Source organism: Drosophila biarmipes, chromosome 3R (assembly GCF_025231255.1).
Source record: "Drosophila biarmipes strain raj3 chromosome 3R, RU_DBia_V1.1, whole genome shotgun sequence".
Lineage (NCBI taxonomy): Eukaryota > Metazoa > Arthropoda > Insecta > Diptera > Drosophilidae > Drosophila > Drosophila biarmipes.
This window is the reverse complement of record NC_066616.1, coordinates 12868140-12879529: the sequence shown is the minus strand read 5'-3', so window position 1 is coordinate 12879529 and position 11390 is coordinate 12868140. Positions and strand designations below refer to the sequence as shown.

The 11390-nt window shown below is 47.5% G+C and overlaps 1 protein-coding gene across 1 annotated transcript; it reads left to right on the top strand.

The window, feature by feature from the left end:
• Window positions 1–8876: 8876 nt before the first annotated feature.
• Window positions 8877–9513, top strand: LOC108031169 (uncharacterized). Its single transcript, XM_017104389.3, has one exon. It carries the CDS (start codon window positions 8923–8925, stop codon window positions 9406–9408), a length of 486 nt encoding a protein of 161 aa, XP_016959878.1. The 5' UTR covers window positions 8877–8922; the 3' UTR covers window positions 9409–9513.
• The last annotated feature ends 1877 nt before the right edge of the window (window positions 9514–11390 follow it).

Genomic DNA, 11390 nt, shown 5'->3' with positions numbered 1-11390 from the left:
GCCCGCATAATGCCAGGCATTTTGGTGTCATTGTTAAGGAGCATCCACAGCCACAGTCACTTCGCCACACAGACTAATATACACAAAGAGAAAGCCATTTGCCAGCCTCGGCAATGTCATTGTCATTTCGGCCAGGAGCAGAGCCGAGCCGGGCCAGGAGCTGGTGAAAGGTTTTTCATTTGACAAATGCTGATTAAGCGGCCGACTGGGGCTGAAAAATATTTACTCACGAGTGCTGGAAGTCGGGGATCTGGTGTGGTATCTGGGCGTGCTATCTGGGCATGGGAGTCGGAGGCGATGCGCCCGAGCAAGTCATGTGTGTGCACTTTAGATGTCTGGAACTGGTCTAGGCCCATTCAATCAAGTCGAGCCACGAGGATCTGGCAGATGTTCGAAATATGTTCTCAACATTATCCAGATTGGCCTGCGTTCCCCGTGCGATTCCCCGGTGTAGGGTGTTCGGCGAGATTGAAAAGTCAACATGGCCGAAGGTGACAACAAAGCCAAATAAATGGACATGACACGCATATTTAATACGCGAGCCACCCCACGTGCACCGGGAGAAATAGAGCTGTCAGTCATGACTATTCAATCATAAAACATGAAATGTGTGATACACTGCTTGGTAGATAAACCTGGTTTATGTCGTATTTGTTCATAAAAATGTTCAATTTTACTTTGCCCTTACCAACTAACTTTTAGCACATACGTTTTTTTAAGAAAACTATTACCCTCCAAAACTCTTCTATCGTATCTTGTCTGTTCTTTTTGGAACCTCTTATCGATCCAATTTAAGCAACGTTTTTCTCAGTGTTCTCCCCCTATTAAGGCCGCCCCTGCGCGTGGCCTGTGTCACATTTTGGCTGATAGGATCGCTTGAAGAGCCAGGGGTGGCGAGCTGCGCCGCCAGACTGCTTGTTATGATATTTGTGTTGCCTTTTTCTTGATTTTATTGTGTGAATATGTGGCACATTATTCATGATTAGGTTGAGGTCGTTTACTCGTCGTTGCTGTGTGCCTACGAGTGCGTGTGTGTTCGCCGTGGTGTTTACCCACATTGATTGGCTGACAAGCTGGAGGTGAACAGGCCGGAGGTGGGTGGGACCTGGAGTCCTGCCGGAGGATGCCTGGCAACGTGCCCTGCCCATCCATCTCGGTGGTAATTAGTCGAACCGGATCCGCTTTCGGGCTGCATCCCCGAGCAAAAAGCCCGTGCTAATGAGGCCAATAACTCAATTGCGGCTAAATAAAGTGCCAGAACGAGGGCCACACAAATCTCGGAAGTTTAAAAGCGTTTACACACCATTTAAATCAAAATTAATGCCGGCTCCGAGTGCTACCTGAAGCGGGAAGTTCCAGTTTCACAGCCCTAGAATCCAGAGCATCCATAGAGCCCGGTAGTTGTATTAGCCGGCATCATTTCGTTTTAATGACTACGCGCTTCGTATAAACTTTTTAATTACAAACTTCAATTACAATTAACGAGCGCCGAAGCTGGGCCAAAAAAATGGGGAGAGAGCTCTCCTTATCGCGGCATTGTTTTGTTTTGCCGGCCCCAGCGTTTGCATAATTGGCCTGCCAAGGAGCAAATCTTTTCAATGGAACTTCCTTGGCCCGGCAACCCATCCGAGGATAATTAGGAATAATAATTACCTCCCGAGCTGCAGTTTATCTCCGTCTGTCTTGGCCATCATTTTTCCAGGGCCCCCTCCGCTCGCCTGGTGAAAATGCAGATGCAGGGCAAAACTAATTGCCGATCGATATTTCACAATTATGTGGTAATCCACTCAGGGAAAGCACCGCATTTAAATTGAAATGCGGAAAAACAGGACTTTAAGTCATACTCGTGTGTCCCCAAGTTTGGCCGCTATTTGTTCTGCTCGAACTGGAAACACAACTCGGCAATTGGCCAACTTTGTTTCACTTTCGCAGTCGCGGCTTCTAATTTCACTTTTTCCTCCCCCGCTGTTGACAAAATAAAAACTTTTCAATTTGACTTCTTGTTTGTCGAAATGCGAAAGTTTCGCATGAATAAGAAGGGACCTGGCCGGCCGGCAACAAAGGACGTGGATTGTGGACTGCGGACGGAGTACTGCGGACTGGATGTTGGTCATGTTGACGGCTCAAAGAAATTTAAATTTGGCCTGGATTCAGAAATCATTAGGCAAGTGAGCAGTCGAAGGTGCGACGTGGCCTAATGGCAGGCAATTCAATTATGCCATTGTTGCAAGAGTCCTTTCAGGCTTTTCCAGCCACTCCATTTGCTGCGAACAATTTTCAATTTCCAATTTCCATTTCCATCCTGCGACGCCAGCCAACAGCCAGCAGCCATCAGCCAACAATATCCCACGTTGGGCTATTCAATTTCGTCAAACACCAGGCAATAAATTGTCATAACACACGAGCGGAGGTCCTTTTCAATCGAGTCCCCCCAGGCAGCCGGTCGAGATTCAAAGGACATATGTGAAAGTCAATCAATGCGAGGGCCCCGAATATAATGGAGCCCTGCATTATCCTTTCCGCCACCCCGCCGTCGAACAGGCCGCAATGTGTGACAGTATCTTTGCATGTCTTACTGACATTTAACATTTGCGTTTCGTGTTTCATACTCGCTTCGCGGTGAGTCCTGTTTGCAGTTGCAAAATACTCCATAGATAGTCTGTTCCTCTTTTTTTCGGTTTTTTTTCGGATGTGGTCCTGGCAAATAGACAATCAGCGCGACGGGAGGGCCAAATTGAGGCAACAACAGCACTGGGTGCAGTGCCTCGTTGTCATACAAGTTTTAGATTGCGTGCACATGTCCCTGGCAACCCATCCGGATAGCAAATTGAAATTTTTTCCACCGATCGCAAAACAAAACAGCTCAATAAAAAGTGTCAAATTGGGCAGCAGGCCCCCTTTCCGCCGTCCCTGTCCCAGCTGCAAGCGGCGCGGGGGAGTCCTCCGATGGCAGTCGAACTTTAGCAATTGGCACTTGGCCCTCGAATGGCCTCAATGGGCACTGAACAAAGCAAATCCATCAATCAATCCAAAGTGTGTGGCAATCTTTTAACTACTCATTTATGCGCTTCAAGTGCCCTCGAGCCGTGGCTTTTTATCGGCGAACTGCAGCAGGGTGTTGCGATTAATTGGCCCCCGATTATACGGCCTGCGTTCCGCCTGTCGACTCCGCCTGCAGTTGCACTGCGAGTGGCAGTGGGTTAATGGTACAGGGAATAGCTGCAGGTCAGCAAAATATTGCGTTTGGGATTAATAATAACTCATTTATTGATTTTATTTCCTTGAAATAAATATCCTTATTTCGAAAAGACTAATGCAGTTAATTTAAATACTACTATATATTTAAGATGTATCTAATATTCCATTTAACGATTTATTTTAATCAGCATATAAAATCTTTGAGCTATTTTTGCTTAGCCCATAGTTATTATTTATAAACAGTCGTTTCTCATTATAAGAAATAGTACAAATTTATTGGATTTCATGATTAAGTCCATTATTTTTATTAATAGCTCATTAAAACGATTAAATCCAAAATAACCACCTGCTATTTTAGAAATTTATTTAACTAATATTCGGTTTTGTTTATAACCTGGATAAATTTAGTAAATCAAGCCATGATGATGGCCTAATCTTAATAATTGATTCAGACACTATCGAACTGTGTTGTTATTTATTAATGTTATGAAAAGGTATACATTATTTTGGAGGGCCTACAAAAATACCCCAAATTAAGAGCTGTCAATGCATTAAAAACCTACAACTAAAGCCCAGTTTACCCCGCAGTAAGTGCAACCGGCAGCTGTAGTAAAGGCCCTCAGCCGCTTTCCACATGCGTAATCCCCCACGAGGAAAAGAGGTGGAGCAGCTCCTCCCGCTGGGCTGTGCATCGGTACAACAATAACTTTGGCAAATACGCCGCCCAGCGGCAGCTCCAGCCGGGCGGCCATTGTGCGAGTGTGTTTGTTTGCTGGCCAATGGACCGACGTGACGTATACGTAATATTTCATTTCATTTGTACAACGCACAGGCGAGGGGCTCTGTGTGAGTGTTTGCCCACCGTTGGCCTGGCGCTGAAGGACCCACACACCCCTCAAAGGGGATCCTCTGGATACCATATAGTACACCATATATATGCAAGGATATGGAGGAGCGACTTCGGCGACGCGTACACGTGCCTACATCGTTTGCACAAAGGTCCAACACCGTTATTTATTTAATTGCATTCAATTTGCGGTTAATTGTTAAACAATGGCCAACAATGACTGCGCTCGGCCTTTGACTGCGTTCGTTTCGCATTATGGTGGGCGGTGGGCCGGGCGGCGCAGGGGCGTGGCGGTTGCTTGGCCAGTTGGCCGAGTGCGTCGAGGGCGCCGAGAGTGTGTTTGTTATGCAAACAAGTACGAGTGCGGTTTTAATTGAACTCAAGTGAGGCTGAGCGCTGAATGGCCGCTCGATTTTTACATGAATGCGGGCAAGTGTGAAGCCAAGTGGAGAGCGGAGAAAGTGGGGTGGAAAGTTGGCGGGGCGGGACGGCTGCCTAATGAGCGGAGCTCGAATATTTGCACAAATAAAATGTAATTAGCTTTTAAGCCAGTCCAGTGCAGTGAGTCCGGTCCATGGTAAGGCCATAAAACACAGCAATTTGTTTGCTCTGGGCGCCGAACAAGCATATCTATAGCGGATTTTATGGCTCGGCGGCAGTGACAAATTATAGAGCAAACGGCCGTGGCAAAAACAAAAATAAATAACAATCAGTTTGCCGGGCTCAGGCCATCCTCCCGACCCGAGTGGAGCGGCGAAAGTGCGCTTATTACCATTTACCGCATGGCAGCGAAATTAGCGGGCCTAAGCCCAAACCATTGTTATCGCCCTCCTGCCGCCGACCAGAAACATTTGCATTCGAATTGCAAATAGAGTAACTGCGGACTGCATCGGACGCTAATCGGCCGAGTGTGGCCAGGAGTGCCAGTTAGCATCCAATTAAAATGCGGCTAAAGTGCATCAATGTAAATACTGCAGATCGCTCACTGCCTCTGCCGCTGCCGGGGCAGAACCCACTCCCGTGTGCGCATTCAAAATTCAGACAAAAACTATAATCGCTTTGCCAGGGATTACAACACACAGGAACATGCTGCGGATCCCGCCCTCTATTCGGGTTCGGATTCTGGCTGCCCTCCTCCTGGCTGGAGCGGCATGCTGGCCGAGATTTTCGAGGACCGACTGACCATCCAAATCCGTATCGATTCCCCGCCCCCGCTGCGGTCATGTGCAACATGCGAATTATTTTTACGTTTATCGCAAATTCAATTCAATTGCGATAATAATAAAATTTATTCGCAGCAATTTGTTTTGGCGCTTGCTGGCAAGCATTCTGCAATTTAGTGGCTGTCCGACAGCGAATTATAATCATGTGCCTGGCTGGCTCGGCTCGGCTGAAATTGAAATTATATAATCACATACACCAGTGGCCGAGTGCGGACCCCGTCATAAATATGGCTGCCATTTTAATGGCCAACAAAGGGGCTGTATCTCATGGGAATAGACAGAAACCGAAGAAGCAGTCTAGCCTTGGGCCGAAACCACTAGCCCCCAAAAATAGGCCATTAAAGACACCTTGAAGGGTCAAGGGACACGTGTTCTGCTTTTTCAAAAACACAGAGCCTTGAAAGCAACCCACTTATTGTCATCAAAAAGACAAAGGGCAGGGTATCTTAGGGATATAAGACTTATGAAGATTGTAGCCCCTTGGATATTGTAACACAACCCAAAAGTGTCCTTGAATTTCGACTTAGCTGATCATAAATTGAAGACTTAGAGATCAACTTATTATAATTCTCATAATTTAATTTATGACTAAGCTGCAGAACAGGGTATCCCTTCGTCTATACCTAACTCATCCACCACCATCTTATCGCCTGTTTATCATTGTGTTTACCTTTGAGCATCTTTTGTTATGTTTTATGTCCGCCCGCCGGCTATTTGTGCGCAAAATGCATTTGTTACGATACGGCGTTCATATAAAATAAATTTAATAGATATTTCTTCCAGCTTGAACCGAATCGGCAGTGCAAATATCGCTGCGATGTGGCAGTGTTTCGGATAGAGCTGCAGCACAGTGGAATGCCGCCGCTAAAACAAACATCCGAGTCATCAGCCGGAAATGGGATACAAGCTGTGTCCTTGTCTGGCTTTCCTTCTGCGAGCCCTGACCCTTAGCCCCCGATACCAACAGATTCGTTGTGGCAATAAATCCCCCAAGGAAGTGGGTGGCACAGAAAAGGAAGAACACGAGGTGGCAAAGAGTTGCGATTGTGTAAACAAATATTTGCAGAAGAGCAGTGGCGCAGTACAAAGGGGTAATCATTAAGCGAAAGTCTAGATTTAACTTTGCAAAAAACCCGAAAAAATACCTAAGGTTATTAACATCTTTAAAGCCGAAAACTTGAAGTCCCTTTTCCCCAATGCTGTGATGCCACGTAGCCAGGCCAGGGCAGCGAATGTTTATAGCACTAATTTTATTTGTAAAACTAACAAAAGAAGCAGCAAGGACTGGGCAAATAAATGTGTCTCAGAAACGATTGAGCGCACAGAGACAGTCGTATAAACAGAGGACATAAAACTCATACGACATGTGGGCCGGCAGGCACTTGGCGAATGCGTGAGCGTGGGAACATGGCACTTCATTCACGCCCCGGAAGTGCCCCCTCCTTGGACAGCCGGGTAGCTGGAGAAGTGGGATACTCCATCCGGACAGCAGTTCAACCGAAAGCCAAAGACAAAGAGCAGCTGAAACAGAATGCCCGGGCTACAGTTGCGCCTGCCGAACAATTTATACGACTATTTGAAGTCGGAGGACTGAGTAAACGCTGCCTAAGTGTGCGTAAATCTATGAGGACGCTCAGTCGTCAGCTTCCGCCTCGTCCGCCTCCTCCAGGACCTCGAGCCCGGGAACCTATCGAAGGATTTCGGCTTCTTCATTGTCACCCGGCCACTGCTCGTTCGTCCTCCTAAGTGTTAACACATCGTTGCCATCGTCGCCCCGGAATCCCATTCCCCAGTTTGTTTTTATGTTGTAAAGCATTTTCATTTGTTTTTTGTCGCTTTTCTCTGCCTCTTCCTCCCCCTGCGATTGAGATATTCCCTTCTGTTTGGCTTGAAATTGATAGTTTTAGCCAGATTATGATCTGTTTATTGTGCAAAGTGCTGTGCGCCGGCGAGTGGGCGGCAATTAAGCCGCCTTTACGACGAATGTGAAATGTGTTTCCCTCGATAGCCGAGATGAAGGCGCCTGGTAGGCGTTGTCCTTCATGTTCGATCGACTGATAGAGTGCCGGCGACCTTAACTTAATTTACTCCAAACGGCAGGCCGAGCCACCTCCAGCAGCGTGAACAACGAGAATTGAACTTATTTCCGGCGGAAGTATCAGCATTCGGCAATTTCCGGCCTGCTGTTGTCTTAGCCTCGCTTTTTTCTCCCCCTGGCCGGGAAAGTTTGCCCGGCAATAAATGCTAATACATATTAAGCGATTTCCCATCCAGTCGACGGGTGGTCACAGTTCGCCACGTCCGAGGCGAATCAATTTTCCGAGTCCAAGTGTAATTAATGCCGCTGCGGACCGAAACTAGATTCGGACTTGGACCAACTACTCAGCGCCCCCGTCGAACTGCCGAACGGCTCAATTGTCAGACCGAGCACTTCCATTAGCCAGTGCCTTCATTACGGCCCGGCCATAATCATCATCATCAATAATCTGGCTTTGGAAACACATCACAAATTAATTTTGACAGCTCTTGGCAGCGATTAATATCAATTATTCAAATAGTTTGGAGCCAGCTGCTGGATTTCAAAGGAGCGCCCGCCCCCACAGCCCCGGCAATGAGCCGCTTCATTAGGGCCCATCTCGAAAGTCACCAGTATGCCATGAGCTGAGCCGGCTTTTGTTGGCCACTGGTCAGAGCCAGCACGGCCCATTGAAGGGCAGCCGGTCGCTTTGTTTCCAATAATGAGCGATATCTGATGCCCTTGACGTGTTGGCCACGTTCCTACGACGCCCAGTCAGGCAGGCACATAGGATTCCCGGCAATTGCAAAAGGCTTCTTTAGGCTACCAACTCAATCCATAAGCTAAGGACCTCAAACTTGATAATTTCAGAAATTTAATGAAGATTATTTGTGTCTTGAATGATGTTTGACCTTATACGGATTCCACACAAATCCTATAGAAAACCGGCAAAATAAACACCAATTATTTAAAATCCAGATTCAGACCAGCACAGTTCAATAAAAAAACAATTATTTGAGCGGCATTTAGATTTGCAGTTTAATCTCAAACAGCCATCGGCCTCGTCCAACAGGGAAAATAGCGCCGCTCTCTTTACCAATAGTTCTTATCAATTAAATCCACTTAAAGCGCCATTGACAAATCAGCCGCCCATCGACATTATCATTGGAAATTCGTGTCGATTTTCGAGCGCGTTTCCTGCCCCGGTTATTTTCTATTATACTAAACTGGCAGTTTGGTCGGCCCATGGCAGGCCGGAATTATGCGTACGCGTGTGTATGAAATACCGAATTGACTAATATTTATTTATACAATTTTGCGGCTCACAGAATGCAGATAATTCAATTCCTGCGTCAAATTTGCCAAAATGTGCGCGGGGCGCCGGCCCACCGCCGCTCACCTCAAATGCAATTCAATTTGGCGATAAACCAATTTAAAGCTAACCAAAAATGAAAGAAAAACTGTATGGCATTATGGGTGCGAGTGTATGCGATGCGGGCAGTGTGTGTGTCTGTTTATCTGCCTGCCGCGGCTCTGGGGTCAGAGGTTATCGGGCGAATGGTCGCCGATTGCGGCTCTGCTCGTGAAGGCGGCCCTGTCTGTAGTCGAACAACAGTCGCAGTGCAAACAAGTCGGCGATGAAGCAGCTTCTGGTGGCTTTGCTGGCCGCTCTGCTGGTAGCCGCCGTCCAGGCCGGCATTCTGGGCAGGATTTTCCACCGGGAGTCCACCTCCACCTCCACGTCCACCTCAACCTCCACAACTACAACCACGGAGGAGCCGCGTCGTCCCTTCTTCCTCAACAACAATATACCCGCCATCCAGGAGGGCTGTGAAGGGCAGTTCAAGTGCAAGAAGAAGCTCACCCAGGTGCCGGCTCCCCGGCCCTGCTTGAAGTACTGCCTCCACCGCGTGACCTGTCCCAACAACCAGACCACCACGGCCAAGCCCAACCAGTGCGTCGATCTGGACGAGGAGCAGGTGCTGGCCTCCTACCAGTCCCCCACGGAGCCCCCAGTCGCCGGGAAACCCGCCGTCAACACCATGATGGTGGCCATGATCGACTTTCCCTGCCAGCCTGGCTACCTGCCGGACCATCGGGGCCGCTGTCGGGAAATCTGGTAGTTCGGCGCCATAATTACTAGGTATACCTGTGGAATTTTTATATAAACATGCATAGTCTGAATAATCACAATAAAACCCCAATGAACTGCCGAGCGCCAAAGATCATCCCCGTGTTCGAGCACTGTGAAAAGTTGATAAGTGTTTGGGGTAAACAACGCTGGTCACAGTCACAACAAACTGCGGGGTTTTGTGATGAATGGCGGACTTCGCTATCAGTGGGTTAAACACTTGAAGCATTTGGAAATACCAAATAAACACAGTGTGGGAAGTACTCGGTTTCAAAAATTGGGCAGAAAATTTAGAGATCATCTAGATTTACCCTGGAGAACCTGTTTTCCTGCAACTCAGAGACAAAATTCGTTAAAATAAGATAGCAATTGAGAATGATTTTCGTATGTTTAAATATTTTTTAGGAACACAGATATTATATTTCTATTATTATATATATTTCTTTATTTTAATTTCTTAATGTAATTAAGTTTTTTTCCGAAGAAAGCCTAATTAAAAGTTTCTAATATCAGATATGAGAATCTTTATGGATTCCTCGGAACATAAAAATGGTGAATGTTTTTGTAGACCGAGTGAAATGAGGAATTCCGGGAATTAGGCTATTTGGTAAGAAAATGCATAAAAGCATGCCCTATAAGGAACATATTTTTTCCGAGTGCATTTCCCCAGTGGGTGCTAGCTGTTCGGGAATAATATTTTCGCTGTCGCGACACGCCAAGTGTCAAACACACCTCCAGCGGCAGGACAACAGTCGCAGGACGCGGACATGAGTGGCGGAATTAAGGACTGAATGGGTGAACAATGGCAAGGGGGCTACCTCCGGGTGGGCGGGGCCTGGGCGGAGTCGTGGCAGTCAACAATTTTGTCTAATTACAGCACGAGAAACAAGAAGCCAGCGACAAGCCATAAAAAATATGCCATTTGCACGAAAATAACTGTGATGTGCTGTGACCTGTAGCCCCTGGCATTGATAGCCCGCCGCCAGCGAGGACTAGGGGGAGCAGGTCCTGGGGAGCGGAAGGAGCTGCCAAAAAGCTAAGCCACAGATACAGCTAACAAATGGCTTAATTCGGCGAGCAGCTTGCCGCGGAATGCCGAGCGATAAAAAGTACATGTATTAAAATTAACGAAACAACAAGAGGCAGACAAGGAACGGCTTCGGGAGTGGAGAAAGTGGATTTCTGGAGGGTCTGGAGCCGCCCTCCATCACGTGATTGACGCACATTTTGAGCCAGCGAATACAACTGCTAATTCGACGCACCCAACTAGCGGGAGGGGGAGAAAGCCTGCGTGGAAGTGGAAATTTTATGTGTCTTCGTCATGTTAATTGTTTTCCTTTGTTCGGCTTTGTGGGCTGTTTCTGGTGCCGCCGCCCGGGCTTTGTTGTAAGCCATAATTTGCGCGCTTATAACTCAAAAGTTTCGCCGTCAAGGCAAACGCAACTAACTTTATTAACTGAAGGAGCGGGCGCCAGGTTTGACTTCATTTGGACCCGTTCTTTTTGTTTTCTTGATTTCCGTTTCCGACCACGGCGGACCCACGAGGAGGACGCAACTTTCTTTGGCTTGTTTTTATGGTAATCGGCGCATAACAAAAACCGCAATACGCTTCAGCCACAGCCCCCGCCCCTGCCCCTGCCCCTGCCCGGGCCCCGCCCACCTGTGTGTCTTAGGGTGGCTCAGTGGGTGGGCGGTGGCATGGCATTTGGAAATTAAACTGCGCATAGTCCTTAAAATTTTATAACTTAATTTCTGTTGGTCTGGCATTTTTGTGAACTTTTTGATTTGATTTCGTTTGGCACTCGCACAACTCCTTTTCGCCGTATCGGTTGGCTGTCTGTGGGTGGCTCATCGGGTGGTTTTGCTGGCTGGCTTTTCTGGGTGCTTGGATGGCTGGGCGGTTCAGGTGGCTCCTGGGCTGGCTTGACGTGCCTGGCGTTCTTTTTGTGCCGGAATTCGGCATGCGAATTAGAA

What these genes read in the sequence shown, in the direction of transcription:
- LOC108031169 (XM_017104389.3), top strand. Translation starts at nt 8,923, where the DNA reads ATGAAGCAGCTTCTGGTGGCTTTGCTGGCCGCTCTGCTGGTAGCCGCC.